Source organism: Elgaria multicarinata, chromosome 5, assembly GCF_023053635.1.
Source record: "Elgaria multicarinata webbii isolate HBS135686 ecotype San Diego chromosome 5, rElgMul1.1.pri, whole genome shotgun sequence".
Taxonomy (NCBI): domain Eukaryota; kingdom Metazoa; phylum Chordata; class Lepidosauria; order Squamata; family Anguidae; genus Elgaria; species Elgaria multicarinata.
Genome location: NC_086175.1, coordinates 86,217,822 through 86,245,282, shown reverse-complemented (window position 1 = coordinate 86,245,282; position 27,461 = coordinate 86,217,822). Strand labels below are relative to the sequence as shown.

The window sequence follows — 27,461 nt, the reverse complement described above, 5'->3', positions numbered from 1 at the left end:
TGAATGTGTGTTGCCTGCTTCTGATGTCTGTCTTCTCTTTTGTGTGTTTATCAATAATAATAATAATAATAATAATAATAATAATAATAATAATATAACTTTCTTTTTTTGAAATGTTCTGATTGGTGGATTTGCCAATTCAAACCAATGCACAAGCCTTACTGTTCTGTACAAACCATTAAAGTTTCTGGGGTGGTGAATGGGATGTTGGGAAAAGGTTTATGCCCATATACTGTAAGTCCCTCCTAAAGTAGCTTTTCAAAGGACATTCCTACTTTGGGGTTGCAGTAAGTACATATTGATAGCTGTAAATACATGTGTCAGAACACAAATGATCCAGGATCAAGAACCACCATACCATGGCAACCATTTTTAAAAGCATTTCTGTTGGTTAGATGAGCTTTTCTGATTATAATTACTAACGATCTATTATGCTGTTTCTGGATGGTTCTCTCTCTCTCTCTCTCTCTCTCTCTCTCTCTCTCTCTCTCTCTCTCTCTCTCCCTCCCTCCCATCCCGTCTCCCTCCTATATATTGGCTGTTTTTAAAATGTTCTAATTTTGCAAACTGCCCTGAGGCTGAATGGGATGAAATATATGTGCACATACTCTCTGTAGAGGGCCTTTGACCAAGATCATCTACTCTAGAGATTTCGCTGAAGAACAGGTAGCTTGCATAGTTGAAAGAGATCACAATGGCCTGGGAGAAGTGCTTCAGAAGAGCAAAAGACAAACTCTGAAGGTAATGGATATTAATAGGAAAGAGAAATATTTGGGACGAAAGGGGTTGCTGCTGCTATTTGTATTGGGAAACTGGACGATGAGACTATTTGACCGTAGGATTGTGAGCTATACTTGGAAGCAAGTTGCTTTGAATTCTGGGTAAATATGCATGGCTTTTCTTCTGAGTAAAATATGCACAGGATTGGATGCTTACAGTGTATTTCTATAAAGTCTTAACAGAAGCAAGCCACAATGGCCTGGTTCAGACAACACGCTAAGCCACACTGCTTAACCGCAAAATGGTTAATGGAATGCATTAAGGTCAATTTTGTGGTTAAGCAGCATTGTTTTGACACCTTAATTTTCTCTTTCCATGTGTTTCAAGGCTTCCTAGTTGTACTTCTTCCTTCTCACAGTTGCTTTGAGGTACTTCCTTGTCTACTTTATTTATATATTTGTCACTATATAAATAAATTCTCTTTCTCTGTCAGCAAGTGGAAACTTTGAAGGCTTGCTTTCAGTTGTGGATGCTTAGAACTTGCACACAGATGCTTTGGGAAATGTTTTAGGAGCTTTTGGTCTTTTTGTGGATGTATATGAGATGAAAGGGGGAACATATTTTGCCCTGGTCTTTTATTTTTCTGCATATCTAGAATACGTAGTTTCATTTATGTCTTGAGCAGAGGTTGTGTAGACTTGGAGTTCTATCACATGTACATAAAACCTGGCAGCTCAATGTTAATATATGAAACAGGGTGTACTTACTGCCTTAAATATTTACACATCAAAAGTGTAAAAAGTGTGTGGGGGAAATGTAAAAACTCCCCACCCCCATAAAATCTAACAATATCGCAATTTTTAGTTTGCTTTAAATACTTTTAATACTTGGGTGTATATTAATTAAGTGCATAACAAGCAGCTCGTTTACAGGTGTAGTGAATACCACAGTAGTTGAAATTCCATGTATATAGCATGTGTGTATTTTGCTTGGGATGTGGGAAGGGTAACATTTCTCTCACAATTCTACTCATATTAAAATAAAAACCTGAGGAGAAAACAAAACACAACGTTTGTGATTTGTGACTAGTGTACATGAGCACTACTTACTCGGAAATGCTTTGATTCCATACTGAGTGATAAAATGAGCAATTATTTTATTGCATTTTTTTTCTAAACTGCCCTTCATTTGCAATGGAACCTTTTAAAAACAAAAAACTAGTGTATTACCAAAACAATAACAATTAAATCAATATGACAAATTGAAATGTAGAACTAGACCAGCAAACAAATTTATTTCCCCAGGCAAATAATAACATCATGATATGGTGCTAAAAAGAGTACATAGTTGACCTCAGCCAATACCTTCTTCAAAAGTACACAGATCTGGGACATTATGAAAGACAGAGGCCTCTTTTGTTTGGTAAATTCATAATGCACTTCACTCAATGATAGAACAACATGGAACTTTTGCATGTAGGATAACTTGTGAAGAGGCAGTCCTAGATATTTGGGTCCCAAAGCCAGCCAGCCAGCCAGCCAGCCAGCCAGCCTGCCTGCCTGCTTGCCTTTCTTTCTTTCTTTCTTTCTTTCTTTCTTTCTTTCTTTCTTTCTTGTATTTGCATCAGCACCTTGAGTTGGCCTCAGTAGCAAATTGGGAGCCAATACAAATTCTTCATAATTGGCTGAATGTGGCTTCACCTAGATAAACCAGCCCTATCAATGTGGAATCATTAAGTTAACACTATTGGACAACACTTCTCAGTTAAAGTATGTTGTAGCTGTGCTTAATACATAATGCCACTTGTTCTTGCTAGTTAAATGTGTATATATGCACCATGGTATGAAGAAATTGCTATGTACATTGGTTATGCATATTTGCCATGCCCCTTTTTACCTGTAATCACAAGTGATAAGATGGCACCAGCTACAAGGCAATGTGAGTAGGGCTGGAACCAGACTCATTCCAACAAACAGCCTAAAAGATGTCCCACCCACCCACCCAAAAAATAAAAATAAAAATCTGATTGATACTGGCAGTATCCAATAGATAGTACTAGTGGAGCTCCACCAAATATTTCCATTCCAGTTTGTCATTATCCTTGCACAACCTGATGTGCAAACAAAATGTGCAAGGGATTGTACAATAGGTTGCGCAAGCATAACAACTATTTGCATAACCGTGTTTGCACAAAAATATTTTTGTTAGATTCTCCTCTTGCACCATGGTTCAGAACCAAGTTTTCTCTAGCCCAACGTCGTTTCTGCTAATGGAATGGCACAGTTGGATACTGCTCTATGTCTTTACAGCTGGTCACAGTTGTTTGGGAGGGGGCATGGATCAGGGATGGTTCAAAAATAACTTGTTTTATGAATTATGTTGCACAAGATATGGCAGGGACACTTCCCACCAAGGATAATAAAGAGTCTTCCTCTGTTCGGTTCCACTGGAGTGTTTCATAGTGTCAGAACGGGGCACATTTTGTATGGCTAAGATAATTCTCTAAAATGTTATTTAAACCACACTTGATCTCAATGGCCAGTATCCTATCAGGCTGTTCTGTATGTGTCCAGCCACCCTGGTCTGGTGCGCAAGCAGCCCCTACTACTTGTGCAACACGACTACTGTAACTTAATACTCTGGCCCTCCTATGTTATAGTCATGTGGCTCCAATGAACTGGGTTTCATTTCATTTCATTCCATTCATATTGTACAGAAGTGATAAACTGACTTTTAAAAAACGTGAGTCCTGATACTTTAATCCTATAATATAAATCCATAGGGAGTCTACATTTTCAAATCAGTATGCACAAACTCTCCCATTGATGATGCTCTGTTGCTTGAAAGCATGTCAGTGAACTTAGATCTATTAAAGTATATCGATGAATGCACTAATATGAACATTTTGAACTTCTGTCACACTAGCTCTTAGGGTTTTAATAAAGCTAATCTCTTAAATACAGCAAAGATCATGTTAATGTGACATTGGAAATTCTGTGTTAAGAAATGTATGAAAGGATTGGGATACTGTCTAGATCAAGAATATTTCTTTTGAATCCAGGATGAAGAGTGTTCCAAAAGACTAATTTTGACAAATGGTCAAAATTTATAAACTATAACAGTATAAATTTTATTTTCATATGATGTATTAATAACATAATTAATCCCTTAAAAGGGTACCTTAAAGTTGCTTAGGAGCAGTGCAATATAAATAGATGTCACTTAGGCTTAAAGTATTTGTGTGATTTATTGACTACATGTATTTTTAAGGGAATTATTGTGGTTTGAATCCTAAGTTAACTTCTTAGAAATAACTTATTTAAACAAACCAATCTTAGGAAGCCAAATTGCCATAAGAACATAAGAAGTGCCATGTTGGATCAGACAGAGGGTCCATCTAGTCCAGCATTCTGTTCACACAATGGCCAGCCAGCTGTCAACCAGAAACCAACAAAGCAGGACATGGTGCAACAGCACCCTCCCACCCATGTTTCCCAGCAACAGTTGAACACAGGCTTACTGCCTTGGATACTGGAGGTAGCACATAATCATCAGGACTAGTAGCCATTGATAGCCTTCGCCTCCAGGAATTTATCTAACCCTCTTTTAAAGCTATCCAAATTGGTGGCCATCACTACACCTTGTGGTAGTGAATTCCATAATTTAACTATGCACGGTGTGAGGAAGTACTTCCTTTTATTTGTCCTGGATCTCCCATCAATCAGCTTCATGGGATGATCCTGGGTTCTAGTATTTTGAGAGAGGGAGGAAATGTCTCCCTATCGACATTCTCCACACCATGCCATGTGTATAAAGGAATTTATTTGACAAAAGGGGGAGGAGACAATCCCACACAGGTTTGTAAAGAAATAAGTAAAGTCAATCTAACTTGGTTACCTGTCGGATTAGAATCTTGGGGTTCAGCGGACATGCAGTGTTTCTTGCAGGAAATATGATCTGGGCAAGTGTGGACTTGCAGATACTGTAGGGGACATTGTTGCTGTGTTTGGAGTATAGGAATTTGTCACAGTTTCTCTCTCTCTCTCTCTCTCTCTCTCAGTGTTGTTTTGGCCCAGAGTTACTGTCTCCTATCTTGGTCTCATGTAAATGTCTTCGCCTTTTACTTTGTACGGTGCATAGAGGGAAGTTCTTAGCATAAACTGTACACTTACAGAAGACTCAAATCAATCAGAAATAGCCAAATCACTCAGTCTGATCTATCTTAGAAGCACTGAAAATAAATATTTTTAGTTTTACAAAATGAAAGGCTAGATGCCATGCATGAATACTATTTCATCATTATGATGAAGTTACTTCATACCCATTGATCTCCCATGCTCGGATCATTGAATTTAACACTGTATCATCATATGAAACCTCTTTATACAGGACCAGACTGTTGGTCCATTTACCCCATCTGGCATTGGGTGGGTCATCCAGGGTTTCCAGTTGGGGTATCTAATACCCTTCTAGTTGGTGCTGCCCAGAATTGAACCTGACAGTTTCTGCATGCTAAGTATGTGTTCTGCTATTGTGTTACATCCCATTTTCCTCCCTGATGTCTACCCCTCCCAAAGACCAGTACTTTTATTGGTGTCATGATCACCTCTTTGTCATGGAAAGTTAGCATCAAATTGATACTAGTGTTACTAGGTACCTTAACAAGGCCATTTAAGTGGCAATTACAGAAAGCTTCACAGCTGGACAAGGTGCAACTGCCTCACAAATATATCTAAGTGTTCTTGGAAGGCTGACAACCTGAACCAACCATTTGCAGAAGTGTTCTATTAGATGCTGATGTGTCTGAATCTTCACTGACAAATTATCTTGTGCATTGGGGATGATTAATATATCCACTGACTTCTTACTGTAAATTTTCTTTCACACTCCTAATGATGACTTAAGCTTTTGTTCATTTGGCTTCTGGAGTATTAGGAAGGCTTTTTAAAGACACTGGCAGAGTCCACTGTGCTGCACTTGCTCTGATTTATACTTTGAAGGAGCGGGAATGCATAGTAATGAATCTTTGTGAGACTTGGATCAATTTGTTAGACAACATTTCGTCTGTTCCATTAGCAAAATCAAATTGCAAGTTGGACAGCGGGCAGCATTAAAAGAAACCTCTGTTTTTGATTTGTCATGATGGCTTCCCATTTTTAAAACTTAGTAGTTGACAGTGTAATTAAACATGATGTGGGATGTAGACCTTTTCTTCTATGAATCCTCTGACGAAAGTTTATTGAGTCCTTGGGATGAACTCAGGTTCCATACAAATGTAGGGTAGAAATTGGAGGCAGAATGTGCATGTTTGCCTCCGACTCCCTTAGCAATAGTCTGATATCCCTCTTTTGAGGCCCATCCTGTACTTTGCAAGTCATAATCCTAATTAAAGCTTCTGCGTGATAAACATGTGGGCACTGCTTCCTCAGGGAATGACAAAGAATTTTCCACCATTGTTCTAGAATATCCAAGTTGGTCATAATAGATGTACTTAATTTTAGAAACCAAACCCAGTGCCCCTCTTCCTAATTTCCTCCGCCCATCCAGATTCTATATAATATAGGTATAAATTGGTCTGATGAGACTGGTGAGAGAATGGATTAAATATGTAGGCAACATTGCAGGGATGATTAAATAAGAGGTTTACAATAATATATTGTACTTTTTGGTTGCAAATGTAATGTAAACATTTCAAAGGTGAAAATACGAATTTCATTGGCTGAAAACTAATAAAGGAAAGGAAAGGAACCTCTCGTGCAATTACTGAGTCATTACTGACTCTTGGAGGGATGCCAGCTTTCGCTGACGTTTTCTTGGCAGGCCGTATAGTGGGGTGGTTTGCCATTGCTTTCCCCGGCCATTATTACCTTTCCCCCCGCTAACTGGGTACTCGTTTTACTGACCTCGGGAAGATGGAAGGCTGAGTCGACCCGAGCCAGCTGCCTGAAACCAGCTTCCTCTGGGATTGAACTCAGGCCATGGGGAGACTTTCAGCTGCAGGAACTGCTGCTTTACCGCTCTGCGCCAAATTCAAAAGATGTTATAAAAAAAGTAGATTGTGCCTGACATTGATGTGACCTTATTCTAATGCACATGGTGATTTAAGTGATGCTTAATAGATCTCTCCTTGACATACCTGGCAACTTAGGATATAAATCTAAAATCAATGTTTCCGTTAGCTTTTTATAGAACTCTAGAGATAGTCACTCTGACAAGCCCTTCCTAAGGACAGAACAGTTTGAAACCACAAGCTACCATAATGCAATAGATTACTATACTTCTGGGTCTTGTCTTTAGAAATATTAAGTGGGCATGATGAATTTTGGCAATATAGGACTTGATCCATGGGAAGAGCAGAAGGCTACCTAGACACACTGATGTGCCTATGTGATAAAAGTGCCTGGTGCATAATTTAAAGGCACATGAGTATTCCTATGGGTTCCACATATGTTATACCAGTGCCAGATGTAGTCTTTCTTTTCTTCCTTCTTTCTTTCTTTCCTTCCTTCTCTCATTTGGTAGGTTTTTGTGCACCCATGCATGGAATCGGAAACCTATAAAAAGCTCAGTACCACAAGTTGCCACGTGCATAACTGATGCAATAGATGTCTGCTTAGATATAAATACAGCCAATGGAGGTGATAAGGCCGGTATCTTCCTATGGGTCTGTATCAAGAGACCAGGATATTCCACTACTGCTTCTTCAGCCCCTGTGCTTTTTAAACAAAGGGAGGAAAACATCCCAAACTACTTTGCTGTAGAATCCAGCCTGTAAATTTCAGAGTGGCTTGTTGGAAGATGGATATAAGAAACATATCTATTGTTGGAGGCAGTTTGCTCAATTTTAGTTGTCGTGCTAGCAGTGAAGTGGAATTTTTGCAAGAACAATTAAGATGGTAAGAACATGGTTTGAAATATTACAGGTTGCAACTGCCATCCCTCTATTTAATGCTAACACTAGTTATTGTGGTGACATGGTAATAACCGTTCATCACAAACCTAGTCTGCTTAGGCAAGAAATACCAGATGCTGGCTTATTCCGCAACAATTCTTCACTTTTAGCATAAAAAAGAAAGTTGGAGAAGAACATATGACCATAGTATTAGAATCATAGAATCATAGAATAGGAGAGTTGGAAGGGGCCTACAAGGCCATCGAGTCCAACCCCCTGCTCAATGCAGGAATCCACCCTAAAGCATCCCTGACAGATGGTTGTCCAGCTGCCTCTTGAATGTCTCTAGTGTGGGAATGCCCACAACCTCCCTAGGTAACTGATTCCATTGTCGTACTGCTCTAACAGTCAGGAAGTTTTTTCTGATGTCCAGCTGGAATCTGGCTTCCTTTAACTTGAGCCCGTTATTCCATGTCCTGTACTCTGGGAGGATTGAAAAGAGATCCTGGCCCTCCTCTGTGTGACAACCTTTTAAGTATTTGAAGAGTGCTATCATCTCTCCCCTCAGTCTTCTCTTCTCCAGGCTAAACATGCCCAGTTCTTTCAGTCTCTCTTCATAGGGCTTTGTTTCTAGATCCCTGATCATCCTGGTTGCCCTCCTCTGAACACGCTTCAGCTTGTCTGTGTCCTTCTTAAATTGTTGAGCCCAGAACTGGACACAACACTCTAGATGAGGCCTAACCAGGGCTGAATAGAGAGGAACCAGTACCTCACGTGATTTGGAAGCTATACTTCTATTAATGCAGCCCAAAATAGCATTTGCCTTCCTTGCAGCCGTATCACACTTTTGGCTCATATTCAGCTTGCGATCTACAACAATTCCAAGATCCTTCTCATTTGTAGTATTGCTGAGCCAAGTATCCCCCATCTTGTAACTGTGCATTTGGTTTCTATTTCCTAGATGTAGAACTTGGCATTTATCCCTATTAAATTTCATCCTACTGTTTTCAGCCCAGCACTCCAGCCTATCAAGATCACTTTGAAGTTTGTTTCTGTCTTCCAGGGTATTAGCTATCTCACCCAATTTTGTGTCATCTGCAAATTTGATAAGCGTTCCCTGTACCTCCTAATCCAAATCATTAATAAAAATGTTGAAGAGCACTGGGCCCAGGACTGAGCCCTGCGGTACCCCACTCGTTGCCTCCCCAGTTTGAGAAGGTTCCATTGATAAGTACTCTTTGAGTCTGATTCTGAAGCCAACTGTGAATCCACCTAGTGTTGTTCCATCTAGCCCACTTTTAGCTAGTTTGTTAATCGGAATATCATGGGGTACTTTGTCAAAAGCTTTGCTGAAGTCAAGATATATGACGTCCACAGCATTCCCACAGTCCACAAGGGAGGTTACCCTATCAAAAACTTAGATCATATTAGTCTGACAGGATTTGTTCCTGACAAATCTATGTTGGCTTCTAGTAATCACTGCATTGATTTCAAGGTGTTTACAGATTGACTTCTTTATAATCTGCTCCAGAATTTTCCCAGGGATGGATGTCAGGCTGACTGGTCTGTAGTTCCCAGGTTCCTCCTTTTTGCCCTTTTTGAAGATAGGGACAAAGTTAGCCCTCCTCCAGTCGTCCGGCACCTCACCCGTCTTCCATGATTTTGCAAAGATAATAGTCAAAGGTTCTGAGAGTTCTTCCGCTAGCTCCTTCATTACCCTAGGATGAAGTTCACTGGGCCCTGGAGATTTGAACTCATTCAAGGAAATTAGGTGTTCTTTGACCATTTGTTTATCAATCTCATACTGCAATCCTGCCCCCTCAACTTCTGCTTCACTTTTTCCAGGGGGGTCATAGACCCGCTTTTGGGTGAAGACTCAAGCAAAGTAGGAATTGAGCACTTCAGCCTTTTCTTTGTCATCTGTTATCAATTTGCTATCCTCATTAAGCAGCTGACCCACCATTTCTTTCCTCTGTCTTTTACTACTGAAGAAAAGCCTTTTTATTGCTTTTAGCATCCCTCGCTAATCTCAGCTCATTCACAGCTTTAGCCTTCTTGATGCCATTTCGGCACTTCTGTGCCACCTGTCTGTACCCTTTTGTAGCCTGGCCTTCCTTCCACTTCCTATATGTATTCTTTTTTGTTTTCAGGTCGTCTCTAAGCTTTTTGTGGAGCCACATTGGTTTCCTCTGTTGTCTTCTATCTTTTCTCCTTTTTGGTATTGTTTGTAACTGTGCCCTTAAAATTTCCTTTTTTAAATATTCCCACCCATCTTGCACTCCTTTTCTCATTAGGCTCACTTGCCATGGGACCTTACTTATTATAATTCTGAGTTTATTAAAATCAGCTTTCCTAAAATCCAGAGTACGTGTATGGCTACACTCCGCTTTTGTTTCCTTTATAATCAAGAATTCAAGTATGACGTGGTCACTTTCCCCCAGAGTTCCCGTAACTGCCACTTTATCCACTAAGTCATCCCTATTGGATGTCAAGTCAAGGATTAGTTGTTACCAACAAACAGGGAACAGATAACCAATTATTCTATTTTCGGTAATGTGGTAATAAATGTGCTAATTGTAGTAGAGATTTATCTGGGAGGTAGTAATAGGGCGAGATTTGCATGAAAATATATACAGTGGTCATTTTGCCTTAATAACAAACACTCACTGGAAAGCTCCTTGACATAACTTTATTAACAGTGTGCATAATGCCTATGCGTGCAGTTTGCAGTCTATTGAATCGGGGATGGAGGAAATGCTGGTTCTGAATAATTATGCTTCTCTCCTAGCCATCAATTCCCCATCTCTTATCCTCATTTAAAAGAAATTGGATGCAATAATTTCTGTGGCTCAGGTTGCAGTTCAGCTAGCTCTGAGCAATTTCATACCTTGAGAGTGGGATCGGGTATATCTACTTTGGTGTTTGTGTGAGTGGCCAGGGGGGTCCTTGCCCATCTCAGGCTGATACAGCAATTGAATCTATTGGACTTAGCCCGAAGGTTACATCAGGACTGGATGACTGTAATGCACTCTATATGGAGCTGCATTTTGATGAGTTTTTGGAAGCCTCAGTTGGTCCATAATGCAACTACTGATGGGAACATGGCTGTGTGAGCATATTATATATTATATAGGCAACAAGCATCCCTTTGAATTATGCCCTGCACTGTTTACCAGTATGCTGCAGGGCATAATTCAGAGGGATGCTTGTTGCCTATAAAGCTCTTAATGGCTTGGCCCATGGTACCCTATATCATCCTGCCTGTGCAATAAGATCTGATGGGGAAGCCCTTTTTATTGTCACTTGAGAGAGAAGCCCAATCAGATTGATCAGTCTCTGCAGACAATGAAAAGTTGTCTCAGACTTGTGGCGGACTCAAGTGGCCATTACAATCACAAATGGTGTACCCAGAACACCTGCTGATCTCCCAGGATAGAGAAGTAGGTGGCCGGTAAAGTAGGAGCTCAAGAGAAGGGTTATTTAAATCTGGCACACACACAAACACGACACACTCATCTATGAAGTAACAGGATTGAGAAGCTGAATATAAGTTTATTTTTTTAATTCTTTAATTGAACTGGGCTAATTTATTGATAGACAAGATGAAGAATGGGTGTTTTGATGTGTCCTAGACCTACCAATCATGTCCCAGCATCCATGAAAGGGCCTTTTATGTGACTGCACCCAGTTGTGGAATTCTTCCTGAGAGAAGTTAATTTCACCTCCACTCTTTTTCGTGATTTGCTCCAGGTGAATACAACCTTGATCATGCAGGCTTTTAAAACTTCAGCATTTTAAGGAGTATAGCTATATACATATATATTCTGATTATTAACATATGATTTGGCTCTTTCTCCAACACCGTGTGAAGTAGGAATTCACTAAAGCCTCACCATTCTCTAACCAGATGCTATCCACATCTTTGGCACTTGGATACAGTGTCCGGCAGATTGATCGTAAGTGGAAAAATGAAATGGAATAATCTGAATTAGCAGTAGAGAAGGCTTTTCATCTTTTAACTTTATAAAACCATTGTCATTTTCATTAGTGCTACTTAAGCATAAAAGGCTTGAAATGTAAGAGTAAAACTGGCACTATCTAAAAATTCAGCTATATCAGTCTGACTGTTGATTCAGACTTCATAGTGTCAGTACAGCTGCTATGGGACTCATTGAGTCTGTATTTTTCCACACTTGACCTTGATATACAAAATAGCTGACAGTGGTAGCAAATGGGAATTGACATGCTGTTACTAACACATCCATTTTTTAAAAAAACTTCCAGTAAACAAAACACTTAAGAGGGATGTCTCCAACTTTTATTTTTCTCTCACTCTTTAAAAAAACCCCAAACCTCTTTAATGCGATTAATAAAGACTGCGTGGAACATGCTAGCAATACAGAGAGATAACTAAGCAGCTTATTTTAATATGGAAAGGGTCTTATGATGCAGTCCTTAGTTTAAAATGCTATTGAAATACAGAAGGAGACTGCGTGTTTATTTTACCACGCACATTAGTCAAGCAGCTGAATTAATTGTAATGAATGCCTTGTTTTCATCGTTGCAAACAAATTAATAAGCTATACTGCTTCTCCCGTAGTTCACCTATGGATGTGATTAATGGTCAGCGTTAAAGATTCTGGTATCTTTTGGCAGTACGAAAACCTGAATGTTTAACAAGAACACAATTTCAAATTAAAGTAATAAATCAGAATTACTCAAGTAAGTCCTGTAGCATGCCACACTCTTCAGCTGGCATTGGGAATATAGTATTTTGTCCCATGTAGTTTTGGCAGTGAGCCTCTTTATCAGCTACTGTCTTTCCAGTCACGCTTGTGTTCACGTCTTTGCTACATGCTCTGCTGATTACCTTGGAAAAGGGCAATGCTGTAACTGTTCGACTGACCTTTCAGTTTATTTTCTCTTGTGTAATATGAAACATGAGCTAACAAAGTCTTAGTCTACTGATTTCTAGAAAGAAATCTGTCTCTTTGTATTTCAACAGCTTTCTTCTCAAATTAAGGTTCCCTCCGCCCATCCACATTAATTTAAAATAAGAAAATAAAACACTCTCCTGCACGGATATTATTTGACATGCCAAGCAGGAAAGAGAATCCTGGCTTCTATAAACAAGTGTGCCTGTGGTGACAGCAGGGAGACGACTCACCTGCTATACCTACCGACTCGGTTAAATGAACTGAATTACTGAATGAAATACTGACTCTTTTAGATTTCACAACACATGATTGTTTATGAAGTCTTTTTACCAAGAACGTGGCGATAGCTTTTAAATTACTTAATTTTTTTTCTTTTAAAAATGTTTATAATATGGTAAGACATAGCACAGTGGAGTTGATGGGCTGTTGAGAATGAATGCCTGGGAAAAATGTGCCTTTGAGTTTCCTAGATTTCTTTGTCAGAGGATCAGTCATACTTATTTTGATTTTGGTCCCATGGGCTCTAAGAAAGATTACAAAATTACTAGTGTCTTATATAACGAAGTAAAAAAAAAAGATTAAGGGTGCAGTCTTATGCATTTTAGACAGAAAAAATGCCCTACTACTCCCAGTATGCCTAGCCAAATTTCTAATTAAACATGCACAGGATTGCACCCTAAAACTCTTTACAGAATCCAACTGTAATATTAGTGTGCAGAAGAAGAGCCCTTGCTGGAACAGACCAAACATCCATCTAGAATGGCATTCTATTTCTGACATGGGCAGCCAGATCTGAGAATCCTGCAAGCATGGCATCAAATTAAATACTTTCCCCTTCTTCTTGTCCCCTGGTAGTTGATGTTCAGAGGCATACTGATTTCTGGAGGATCCCTTTAGCTTTAACCTTTTCATTTTTTTTTCTCATTTCTGTTACCTCTTCATTGCTCCCCCCAACTTTCTCTTTTTTTCTTTATTCCTTAACTCTTCCCTAGATCATGGTCAGACAGCCACTCTCACAAGGGGGAGCGGAAAAGGAGTGCAATTCTTCCTCTAGTCTCTGAAACACAACACTCTACCAGCATAAAAAAACTGGCAAAAGTAATCTTAAAATTTGCTACATGAACTCCTGCCTCTCCTGCTGGAAATTGACTCCCAAGAAATCCTCAGTGACCTTCCAAATTTGTGCTTCCCAGTGTTGCAGTTAAGAGATTGGTGATGAGGTGGGAAGGAATTGGGGCCAAAACCCTGAATGTAATAAATTTCTGAATCAAATACCATATTGCTGGTGTCCCATTCTTCTGGCACTCTTCTTTTCAGTGACACTGTCTGGCATATTAACTATCATGTTGAGAAATGCTTTGGGTGCACTTGTATGGTACAACGTGTAGGACATGGGTTAATGGCAGGTTGTTTCCAATTACTCTGTGGTATACATTAAAATTCCAGGTTAAGACCATCCCCTATAAGCAGGTATTTAATCTTTAATCTGTTGCTTATTAATTTTCCTGCTGGGTTCTTTTAAATAGCTTTTAATATTTCTAATTTTAATAGTATATTATTTTGATACTTTTCCCTTCTATTCTTGTTACTTTGTTGTTGTTTGTTTTTCTGTTTGTAAACCACCCCAAGGGCATTTGCCTGTTGGCCACTATACAAATCTAATACATAGACCTAGTATGGTTTATGAAAGTCTCATGGATTTTACCTACATGTATCAGTGATTCCTTCCCAGCTACATTGCACACTGCAGGAAGTCCACTGCTACAGCGTTGCTGATAGGAGACCATCCAGCCTTTGCTTAAAAACCTCTCGTGCTCTTCGCTCCTCTGATGCCATGTTTCTCGCCTGCCCAAGGGTCTCTACTTCCCTTGCTCGGCTTCGTCCATTTTCTTCTGCTGCTCCTTATGCCTGGAACGCTCTTCCAGAACATATGAGAACTACAAGTTCAACCTCAGCTTTTAAAGCTCAGCTAAAACCTTTTCTTTTTCCTAAAGCTTTAAAACCTGATTTTGTTCTGACTTTATACTGTTAGTTTTACCCTACCCAGTGCCTGTTTACCCTACCCTGTGCCTGTTTACATTCTCTTCCCCTCCTTATTGTTTTATTATGATTTTATTAGAATGTAAGCCTATGCGGCAGGGTCTTGCTATTTACTGTTTTACTCTGTACAGCACCATGTACATTGATGGTGCTATATAAATAAATAAATAAATAATAATAATAATAATGAGACTCCACCATCCAAAGTGATCTATTCCACTGTTGAACAATTCTTACATAACAGAGTTCTCTGAGCTGCTTACAGTAAATATCAAAATAAATGGTGGCCAGGGGTAGAGATGTAAAATCTCCAGAAATGTTGAACTCATGGTGGGGGGAATGGGCTTTTCCAGGGGTATCTGGAAAAAATAGATTTGGGAGGTGTGTGAAAAAATGCAATATTAGCACTTTTTACAGATTGAAAGTCACTTCCTTACTTTAAGAACAAAATGTAATTATGTACAAGTTAGTTTGGCATAAAATTATCACATTTGTTATATTAAAAGTACAGTGTGTTCAAACAATTATTACAAATTGAATTTACTTTTTTTACTTTTTTGGTAAGAAATGGAGCTACAAGCTCCTGAACTGTAAGTCACACCTGAACTACAAGGGACCTCTTTGGTTTTGCCAGTTTATGAGGAGCAGGCAAAAAACAATTTAAAAAACAAATAGAAGAAACCATCAACATTAGTAACAAAGAAAATTATTTATGTCTCTGCTAATCCACCGCAGTGTTAGCAGACATAAAGTACCCATTCCCATAAAAAGAACTGAGAAAAAAATGGGGGGGGGGACACCAAGACTCCACGAATATGCATGACATTTAATTAGATTCATTTTCTGAGCTATAGCTATCAGTATCAGTTTCAGTCTCTGCTTCGATGGGACACTGAGAGAGGCAGCTTCAGAACTGGTAGGCCCTCCTACTGCTGGCATCAAAAGAATGGTCATCTCTGCAGTAAACGTAACGATGTGCTTCATGTAACTGTTTCGTCTGTCTTACTTATGCAGTTTTGAAATGTGGCTGTGCATAGGCTTCACAAGTAATGTGTGTTACAGTTGTTTGGAAATTTTTACTTGCAAATTTTTACTTCTGTCATATTGCTGTGAAGGCAGGTATCTACAGCTTTGCCCAATATGCTGGTGCCATTTTGGGAAAGTGTCATCTACTAAATTTCTTACCTGTCATGTATTAATTCAAGGCAAAGGTGCCCTCTCAGAGAAAATGAATAGCAAGCCTAGTCCCACATGCATGGTAGGTGCTGACACTTACATAGAAACCAAATTATGCTATCTGTAATCACAGTACGGATTTGCTGATAATGACTATAAAGTCCCAATGGCTATTTCACTTCATCTTAAGTGAAATTAAGCAAACTTTATCATGTGATCTTTAGAAATACATATGGAAATACCTTTGGCTCCATGATCTACTGCTGTGGACAAGAGGATCACAGAAGAAATGGAGTAGCCTTCATAATTAATAATAAAGTTGCTAAAGCAGTGCTTGGATACAATCCAAAAAATGATAGAATGATCTCAATTCGAATTCAGGGTAAGCCATTTAACATCACAGTGATCCAAATATATGCCCCAACCACAGATGCTGAAGAAGCAGAAGTAGATCAGTTCTATGAGGATCTGCAGCACCTACTGGATAATACACCAAAAAGAGATGTTATTTTCATTACAGGAGACTGGAACGCTAAGGTGGGCAGTCAAATGACATCTGGAATTACAGGTAAGCATGGTCTAGGAGAACAAAACGAAGCGGGACATAGGCTGATAGAATTCTGCCAGGACAACTCACTGTGCATAACAAACACTCTCTTCCAACAACCGAAAAGATGGCTTTATACATGGACTTCACCAGATGGCCGACACCGAAATCAGATTGACTACATCCTTTGCAGGCAAAGGTGGCGTACATATATACAGACAGTAAAAACAAGACCTGGAGCTGACTGTAGTTCAGATCATGAACTTCTTATTGCACAATTTAGAATCAAACTAAAGAGAATAGGGAAGACCCACAGATCAGTTAGATATGAGCTCGCTAATATTCCTAATGAATATGCAGTGGAAGTGAAGAACAGATTTAAGGGACTAGATTTAGTAGATAGGGTCCCGGAAGAACTATGGACAGAAGTTCGCAACATTGTCCAAGAGGTGGCAACAAAAAACGTCCCAAAGAAAAAGAAAACCAAGAAGGCAAGATGGCTGTCTGCTGAGACACTGGAAGTAGCCCAAGAAAGAAGGAAAGCAAAAGGCAACAGTGATAGGGGGAGATATGCCCAATTAAATGCAAAATTCCACAGGTTAGCCAGAAGAGATAAGGAATTATTTTTAAACAAGCAATGTGCGGAAGTGGAAGAAGACAATAGAATAGGAAGGACAAGAGACCTCTTCCAGAAAATTAGAAACATCGGAGGTAAATTCCAGGCAAAAATGGGTATGATCAAAAACAAAGATGGCAAGGACCTAACAGAAACAGAAGAGATCAAGAAAAGGTGGCAAGAATATACGGAAGATCTGTATAGGAAGGATAATAATATCGGGGATAGCTCAGACGGTGTGGTCAGTGAGTTAGAGCCAGACATCCTAAAGAGTGAGGTTGAATGGGCCTTAAGAAGCATTGCTAATAACAAGGCAGCAGGAGATGACAGTATCCCAGCTGAACTGCTTAAAATCTTGCAAGATGATGCTGTCAAGGTGATGCATGCCATATGCCAGCAAATTTGGAAAACACAAGAATGGCCATCAGACTGGAAAAAATCAATTTATATCCCCATACCAAAAAAAGGGAAACACTAAAGAATGTTCAAACTATCGGACAGTGGCACTTATTTCACATGCCAGCAAGGTAATGCTCAAGATCCTGCAAGGTAGACTCCAGCAATTCATGGAGCGAGAATTGCCAGATGTACAAGCTGGGTTTAGAAAAGGCAGAGGAACTAGAGACCAAATTGCCAATATCCACTAGATAATGGAGAAAGCCAGGGAGTTCCAGAAAAACATCTATTTCTGTTTTATTGACTATCCTAAAGCCTTTGACTGTGTGGATCATAACAAACTGTGGCAAGTTCTTGGTGGTATGGGGATACCAAGTCATCTTGTCTTCCTCCTGAGGAATCTGTATAATGAAAAAGTAGCAATGGTAAGAACAGACCACAGAACAACGGACTGGTTTAAGATTGGGAAAGGAGTACGGCAGTGTTGTATACTCTCACCTTACCTATTCAACTTGTATGCAGAACACATCATGCGATGTGCTGGGCTTGACGAATCCAAGGCTAGAGTTAAAATCACAGGAAGAAACATTAACAATCTCAGATATGCAGATGACACCACTTTGATGGCTGAAAGCGAGGAGGAGCTGAGGAGCCTTTTGACAAAGGTGAAAGAAGAAAGTGCAAAAGCTGGGTTGCAGTTAAACCTCAAAAAAACCAAGATTATGGCAACCAGCTTGATTGATAACTGGCAAATAGAGGGAGAAAACGTGGAGGCAGTGACAGACTTTGTATTTCTGGGCGCAAAGATTACTGCAGACGCTGACTGCAGACAGGAAATCTGAAGACGTTTACTACTTGGGAGGAGAGCAATGACAAATCTCAATAAAAATAGTTAAGAGCAGAGACACCACACTGACAACAAAGGTCCGCATAGTTAAAGCAATGGTATTCCCCGCAGTAACCTATGGCTGCGAGAGCTGGACCTTAAGGAAAGCTGAACGAAGGAAGATAGATGCTTTTGAACTGTGGTGTTGGAGGAAAATTCTGAGAGTGCCTTGGACTGCAAGAAGATCAAACCAGTCCATACTCCAGGAAATAAAGCCAGACTGCTCACTTGAGGGAATGGCATTAAAGGCAAAACTGAAGTACTTTGGCCACATAATGAGAAGACAGGATACCCTGGAGTAGAGGCTGATGCTAGGGAAAGTGGAAGGCAAAAGGAAGAGGGGCCGACCAAGGGCAAGATGTATGGATGATATTCTGGAGGTGACAGACTTGACCTTGGGGGAGCTAGGGGTGGCAACGGCCGACAGAAAGCTCTGGCGTGGGCTGGTCCATGAAGTCACGAAGAGTCGGAAACGACTGGACGAATAAACAACAGCAAAAATTTTAAGAAAACATTTACTGGCTTTTTAAGGCTACCAAATAGGTTTCTTGATTTGAAGAAAAATTAATATGCTGCTCACTTACTAAATTTTAATTACTTATTAGTATTTACATCTCTACCAGAATTAACAGCTGCTGACTGGAAATGTCAAGGAAATACTTCATTATTGCTGTTTAATCTTTTCAAATATTCTTGTGTCTCACTGTTTTTGGCTGCGGATTGGAACATGTTTTATATGGTGACTTGCCAGTAACAGCTGGGATTCAAACATGCATGGAACACTGCATGTACAGTAGCACTTTTGTGGCCCCTTGCTACTGGAGTGCCTTCTGTTTCAGAAAACTAGCTCTTGAGGGTCGAGGGATCTTCTGGAATAGTGATGTAGGTGAGATGGAACCAATTGCACGTGCACACATGGAAGTGCCTTTTGCTCATGTACAGGATTCTTTGATTCTAGGCACTGGCTTGAACTCAGCATTTCTTACCACTAGTGGGAACACTCCCTTGGCTGGTCTGCACAATCAAACAGTCCACTGTGGTTTAACGGATTGCCTGTGTCAGCGGCCAATATGAATATTCAGTGCCTGGCAACGGCTTGTCATATTGTCATGGGCGGCGGGGGTTGTGCAAGAGTTAAATGATCTAGAATCACACTCTTCCAGTGGCAGTGAAGTCTCTGACACTAGTTGGCTGAGTTTGCCTGAACATAGCAACTCATAAGCATTCCAAACTGTCCAGGAAATAAAGCTTTCAGACGAGGCAAAACCAGAGGCACAAAAGGCTCCATGAAAATAGAAGGGAGCAACAGGTTCTATGTACTATGACCAAGAGACAAGTAGGATCAAGGAAGAAGGACAAAGTAGATAGTAGGATGAAAAACAGAGTTCTAAGGAAACCATGTGTAGTTGAAGAAGTGGGTCAAGGAGAAAAGTAGGAATGAGGTAAAGCTTATTTGTAAGAGGGAAGTGGGCTGGGAAGGAAGGACTGGAAGGCTTAAACTGTGGGAGACAGGGAACTATAAGTCTATGATCTGAACTCTGACAGAACTGTGCCTCCTTCAAGAGCTGCTGAGATGGGTTTCCCCCCCTGGTTTCTTAGGATTACCAGGTCACAATGCAAAGTAACAGAAGTCAAGAAGCTGATCAGCCTCAGGTGGGAAACAAGATATCAAATAATGGCAGTTCGCAAGTGACGATAAGCCACCATGGGTTTAATTCATTCAGTGGGGTTCAGAGATGGGCACCAAACACCATTCTGGATATGCGAACCACAGTGGGGACATATCATTGCTTGTTGTGTCATGTGAACCTGAGTATTGTGGGTTATTTGAGGGTTAAACAACCAAGCAGTTCTAGGGTTATCTGAGGGTTGTTTAACCCTCAAATAACCCACAACACCCAGATTTGCAGGACACAAGCTGCGGCATGCCCTGACTGCAGCTTGTATATTCAAAATGGTGGCCGGCATGCATCTTGGAGCCCCACAGGTGATTTAACCCATGATGCCTTACCATGATGTGCGAATCAGGTCATTGATTAATTCAATCAACTAATTCCTTGGCTACAGGCTTCAAGCCTACACTGGGAGAATTTATTTAACACTTGCAACTAAAATTCAGTTCAGTTTATTTCATTCAATCCTCTGCTGTTTACTTATTATTAAAATGAATTTATGTGAGCAGCTCGCAAGGCGCTATGTGCTTTATAAGTAATCAAAAATGAAAATTTAAGTGAACAGTTGAGACAACAAAAGTTAACCAGAATCTGAAAGTAAATAGATTTGTGTTGATATTTACTCCCTTTACGATCCAGCAATTATTTAGGACAAACGGTATTATAGTAATTGAACTGAACACACATCACATGCCCCCCTTATTGACTGATGGCCCTCTGTAGTTCTAATTTGGTCCTGTGCATAAATTGTGAAGGGGAAAGCTGAGTCTAATGTTAAAAGTCCAGTAGGCCACAAGGGATTACAATATGTAATGCTAGCTAAAAGGAATCTTTCTTGTATCAAGTGAGAAGTCGCTTTCAAGTCAGTTTGCTCTTTTAGCACAGAAACAGAGCTAGCCTCCTGCAATCATTTCACTGGGCAGTGTGTGCCTCCTTCCTCCCTCCCACCCAACCTTTTCAACTTCAAGATAGGCATTTCCAGTTGACTTGAGTTGCTGCTTCAGCATTTTTACGGCATTCTAATTGTGTGTCTCCTGCCCTTCTTTCTAACAGCTCCAGGAGATGGATATGGGATTGTGCCTTCCTTATCTTCACAACAAAGCTGTGAAGTCAGGCGGTGAGAGAGTGACTGGCCCAAGGCCACTCAGTGAGCTGTTTGGCTGAGCAGGGTTGAATCTAGATAGCCTTCATCAAAAGGACCATCACTGTTCATTTCACACCTTTAGCTATATTGGGACCAGTGTTTTTTGTAGGTACTGTTCCGCTCTAGTGTTGAATCTGATTAGAGTCTCAGCATCCCTTGCAATGTGATCCTTAAACCCACAGGCAGCTCCTGCTGTTTTTGAATATAATGAAAGGAAAGTGGTGGTCAAAGAGCTGCTGATAGTTTTAATATTCACCTGTTTTGTAAGAAGATGGATATCCCAGGTAGAAGTAGAGACATTCTGAATTGTGCATTACTTAATGTGCCACTAAATTATTATTGCACTGCTTTTTGTCCCAACTCCCCATCCCGGGGTAGCATTGCAGTTGCTACTGTGTACAGATGCCCCCCCCCCAAAAACTTCAGGGGTGATGGATAAGCACGCCTTGTGGCAGGCACCTAGTTTTTTTCTGAGTCCTGTAGCTGCTGGGCAATAGATAAATATACAAAACGATCTACCAAAGAAGTCCTCATGTGTAAGGCATATAGCCTTGGCCCCAGCTCATAGTTGTTTCCTCTTCCACATCTCAGGGTAAAAATACATTGTAGTGACTTGCATGAGGCAAGATTATAGGAAGAGTTTAGCTGTGAATGTAGACAGTGTCTTCAATGGTTAACATAACATTCAAGCTTCCTGCAATGAAGTCCTGATAACTTCAGTTCTGTATTTATATTTGTATTCATATACATATGTATTCATACCCTGAAACCACACTCAAATTCATAAGGAGGTTGATCTTAATATCTCTGATATTAGGTGGCTTGTCTGTAGATCTGCTTGGACCATACTTGCTCTTCTTGGGGTCGTGCTTGATAGTAGCTGTTTTTGTTCATAGCGGAGTCTTACTCATTAGCTAAATGAGGGAACCACTATGTGATTTTTACTGACACTTTAATTATAATGCAAGCCCTATGAACCTGTTTTGTTTTTGTTTTGGAGTTGGGAGTGAAATGCAGTGCAGATGAGTAATTAACAAAGGGTGCAATCCTATGCATATTTAGACGGAAAACAGGCCTAGAACTCCTAACATTGTCTAGCCAGGATTGCTGCTATATTTGGGGAGTCAAATAATGGTGGGAGAGCAGGAATTGTTTTTTCCTACAAAAGCCTGAACACTTTCCCTTTTGAGAGAGACCAGGTGGCTGTGTATTGCAATGACTTGTTCTCTTGCTGTGTTTTGACCTTTTTCCCTAAAAAAAATGTATAAATCGTCTATTCCCACCTTTTCTGTTTGACTTATATTTTATGCATTCAAATTAAATTGCAACAAGCTTTAAAATTCCATCACCTGTCACACATGTTTGTTGAGAAGGCAACTTTATATTTAGAGGCTCTTGTAAGAGAGAGAGAGTCTGCTGTGCACTGAATAATAAGCAAACTGACTATGGAGGTTACAGAAATCATTACACAGTTTTGATGCATGATGCCCATGAGCAAATTTCCCAGATGTAATGTTGGGGCTTCTCTGTGTGGAACAAGAGGATTATATGAACATACCCACTTTTCTCAAGCTGTACTTCTGAAATTTTTATTGGCTGTGAGGTAAATATCTGTCTCTTGAACAAAAGCTGTTGGGAAGGCTTAACCTTGCGAGTAAAAAGTTAATATAATCAACTGGAATAACCAATAAATGAGACCTAAGGAGGCTCTTAATATGATGTCTCTAAAGTGACTCTTTCTGTACCACAGCTTTAAATAAACCTGAGACTGTTTCTCAGCAGTGGCATTTTTCCCCAAGGTGTAATATCTTAGTTGTCACTATGATTGATGTTTCCTTTGAACAAATGACCCTTTTAAACTAGATAAAACTGAGTATCTTACAATAGAGGTGCCATGCTCTAGCTTTTGTTTTATGAAGAAAAACTGTTCCTTGAGGAAAGTGTAGGATATTTTTGCTGCTGTTGGCTTTAGCATAATAATTCTTGTATTTTGAAAAATTAGTCTTTAAACAGTTGGATTCAGTAGAATGCCACATAGCAGATACACTGAAGAACAATTCACTCCATGGATTTTAGGCTTCCAGATACAGAATAGATAGCACCCTATTGATGGTGAACCTTATTATTTGCAATGATAATACTTAAGGTTTAACTAGGATGACTGGAATCTAATAGAGTTGATTGAAGAAGAATTAAAAATGTGGCTATCACTGGAGATCTTGTATATGTTTTCTTAGTAACGCTTTCCTAACATTCTTCTATTGAAAGGTATGGTGTCTTTCATCGCATCCTGAAGAACATTGAAGAAAATGAAGGTGGCCTTGACAAATTCACAAGAAGTTACCAAACATTTGGAGTCCACAGATTTGTAGATGGAGGGCTCTACTGTAAAGAATGGGCTCCGGGGGCAGAAGCCATGTTTCTTACCGGTGACTTCAGTACGTATTTTCAAGCATGTGCATTATATCTTACTCTTGTGATGCTTCTAAAACTTAATTTTGTTTCCATGGCTCTATTTTATGCACTTGAGTTCTTTTAAATAAAGGATTGCCAGCTTTAGAGCTAAATGCAAAAGCCTGAGTTGCTAGGATATTGCTAATATCTTAAAAGTATGTTGGAAAATGCAGGCCTCTGTTGACAGGGCAAGCTTGAGTAAAAAAATATCTTTTGATGATATACAAAGTATGCTCATATGTTTGTATGTAGCCTAGATCTTGATTGTAGAAAGATTAAATCGAATGTAGTTTGGTAGTTAGAGTGTTGGAATGTGGTGAATTTCACTGTGTGAACCTGTCCAGTCATGATCTTTCAGCCTAACCCACCTCACAGGTAGGATAAAACCAAGGGCATTGTGAGGATAAAATCAGGACTAGGAAGATGTGGAGAACCATGTATGCAACCTTGAGATTCTCCGAGAAAAGTCAGGATATAACAGTAATACATATAATAAATCGACGCACGTTTACTTTGATGTTCATTTTTTAATTGAGAGTACTCTACATTTTTATCTGTATGCGTGGGTGTGGCTATTTATAAAAGATGAGGGGATAAAATTACAGGGTTCCCTTTTCTTCTGAATTATATCACCACCACCACCCATTGTCTTTCTCCCACAAGATTACTGTGGTAAGGCTAGTTTAAAAAAATTCAAAGGTCTTATAATTGACTTGGCAGTGCACAATGTCTTTGCCAAGTCTTTAATGGAAACTCTCTCTCCCCTTCCGCACCTCTGATTTTTTTATTGGAATCTCCATGATAGTTCTTGGTGAGCCTTGTCTCACTTCTCAGCAGGTTGCTGCAAGAAAGAGTAAGCCCCATTGAATCTAATCAGTGGGACTTATTTCTGAGTAGGCATAGGATAGGGCTGTTAGTGACTATGCATGCTCTTTGGCCAAACCTGTTTCCCCCCCCCCCCCCGTTTCTTCAAAAATTGGAGACATGAAAGCAGAGCAGAGCTGACTAGTAGGTCCTTTTTGCAATGTCATTAGTAAGCACTAAGGATGTGCACCGCTTTGACTCTGGATCCTAATTCTGAGCCAAATGTCTGAATAATTCAGACATCTGAATCTTGCTTTGGCTCCAGATTCGGAGCAGGTCAGATCCAGGCCAATTCGGAAGCTCTGAATCAGCCCCTGAAGCAGGTAGGGAAGTCTGTGCACAGCCCTAGTAAATACCAAATGGAAGCAAGTGCAAGAAGCTCTATACCTTTTTTGGGAAATGTTCCTGTTAAATCTAGACAGAGAAGAGTTCTTCTAGGTTCCCCAGAGCAAAATGGCTTTGGGTGAGAGAATGAAAATTTAAACAAACAAAGGGCTGGCTGAGTTTTGTATCATGGTTAAAAAATGGGTACAACAGTATGTTCTAATGTGTACCTTGTACAATGATTTAGTAAGTCTCTAAATGATTGTAGTAACTGCTATTCTTAGCTGTGTAGTACTCAAAACACACTATGGCCTGAAACCAATTAAACTTAGTCATGACTGAGGCTCATTGACAGCAGTGGGACAAGTTAGTTGTTTCATAGTCATGGCTAACTTGAGTTGGATTGGGACATGCCTATTGTTTTGTTTTTTCGTTGTTGTTAAATATTTATGTTCCTCTTGACCAAAGTGGCTTGTAATATTAGAAAAGTCAAGGAAAAAAGGTTACTAGAATGTGAACGACATATGGACCAGATAACCATATCTGCAGACTTAAGGTGGCAAAACACATACTTCAGGTTATGTAGTGTATTTTTTATTAGTGAGGTTTAAATAATTGTGTTAGTGAGGCTTAAAAATCAGGCAACTGAAGAGAGAAAAGCATATGGGTAAAATAAATTTTGATAACTTTAAAAAGCAGACAGAGAAGAAGCAATGGTGAATATATGCTTGAAGAACATTGCATACCTAGTAGCGGGAGAGAATAGAGAAATTTGATGGGAACTGGAAATTTTACGATTAACAAGAAGAGTGAACAAAATGTCCAGAGTGGAATATGATTACAAATCAAGGAGGAAAGCTCAAACCTATGAAGTCTACTATTGCTGCAATCCTACACACAGTTACCTGGGAGTAAGTCTAATTGAACTTAGTTGGGCTTACTTCTGAATAGACATGTATGGGATTGTACTGTGAAAGTACTATTAATGAAGCAATTCACCCCACTGTAAAAGCCTGTTCCTGCACATAGGTTAATTCTCTAAAAAATGGAAAAAATAACACGAGGAGATAGAGTGCATTAGATTAATCCCACCCTCTGTCACTACATGTGGAGGTGACTTTCTGGAGATGCTCAGTGTGATTGTCGGAAAATGGATCAGTAGGCTCCTGTTTCTTGTGTGTTTAATCTACACACATTTCTATGTCTCGATAGGGGTCTAGGAATGCTCACTGGGACACCCAGCTATGCTCACATAACACCTGTGTTAAAAGAACTGTCCTGGCTGCCTGTTAGTGACCAAATCATGTACAAGCTTATGTTGTTATCATATAAAGCTCTGTTTTTTATGTTCACTGTTTTTAACCTTTGTAAACCAGCGAGAGAGCTTCAGGTATGGGGTGGTATATAAATGTAATAAATAAATTAATAACTTGGGACCAGGATACCTAGCAGACTGCCTTCCTTTATACATACCCCTTATACATAAGATCAGCAGAGGAGATCTTGCTGGTCATTCCAAATAAGGCGGAATGTTGCCATGAAGTAGGCAGCAGGCCTTCTCTGTAGGAGCACTTACAATTTGGAAAACCTTCCCTCCTGTAACTTGGGAGGCAGAAAATGTGGCATCTTTAAACACCTCCTGAAGACTCACTTGTTCACTAAGGCTTTCCCTGGGCCATAAGTAAATTAATTAAGAGACTCCATTTTACTGCTTCTTTATTGCAGTTAGAAATAATTCATTGCTATGTTGTGAACTGCTGAGAAATTCTATTATATTCAACGGTATATAAATGTTACAAATAAAAAAAATGAATATAGTCGTGGGTGAAATGTAAGCTACAGAGAATTCTGCCAGCAGGCCACAGCCTCCTGCATAATTCTATTGAAATGGCAACTTTCTTCCTCGTTTCCCAGGGCTGCTCCAGCATCAAGTAAAAGGGGAAAACTTGACTTATTGGTGCTTGAAGAAAGCTCATACTTATTAAGAACTCTATGGGAATGAAGTTCCCAAAGATATTTCACAGTTGATTAAGAAGAATTTATCTTCCCTGTTAACTGAAATAATACTAGTTCTGGACTGGTGGGCTTTGCTCATCCTTGGTGTTTGGGGAAAGTTCAATATCTTAAAGTGAATGTTTGACATCAGATAATATATTTCTTCTGAAATATCCCTTTATTTATGCCCAAATCTTATTTTTTTAAAAATAATAATAATAATAATAATAATAATAATAATACACTATTTAGAAAATTCATTTAGGGAATGTCCCCTCCGAGACACTCTCAAGAAATTTAAAATACCCATGGATGATGGAGGCTTCAATTTTTTAGACCTAAATTTGTACCACAGAGCATACCTCCTCTTATACACTCATAAATGTCAATCTTCCCCCTCTTCATTGCCCCCACCTTGGGTAGTGTTTGAGTATGCTCATCTGTAACCCGGTTGGTGATTGCACACATCCAAATAAAAAGGAACCATTCCACCTGCAATTTTAGCAGCCCGAAAAGTAGGGCAAGTGATGGCCTGCCAATTTCACTTTGACCCCTTCTCACATACCATGTTGACAATATGGTGTAACCTTGAACTGAAAATTGCTGGGCACCCTTTTTCTCTGGAGGAAATGAGATATGAAAGACATTTTCACCCTAGATCACCTGTCAGGAAAAGATGGCACGTTTCTTTTGTTCATTGCCCTGAACAGTTACTCTGTATGGTCTGTCTGCAATAAAGATTTCAGAATCACTAAAAGTATTAGCAGTTCTGAATTTAAGCAGATACCAAAGCCAAC

At 39.7% G+C, this 27,461-nt stretch overlaps 1 protein-coding gene across 3 annotated transcripts in view; it reads left to right on the top strand.

Annotated features, from left to right (window-relative positions):
• GBE1 (1,4-alpha-glucan branching enzyme 1) overlaps window positions 1-27,461 on the top strand; it is a 216,902-nt gene that overhangs the window by 8,915 nt on the left and 180,526 nt on the right. For all 3 annotated transcript variants that reach the window (XR_010025475.1, XM_063126768.1, XM_063126767.1), the window contains exon 2: window positions 23,296-23,465. Coding sequence is in view for 2 of the 3 variants with exons in the window: in XM_063126768.1 (XP_062982838.1) it covers window positions 23,296-23,465 (170 nt within the window). In the remaining variant the exon portion in view is untranslated. The remainder of the gene's footprint in view (window positions 1-23,295; window positions 23,466-27,461) is intronic.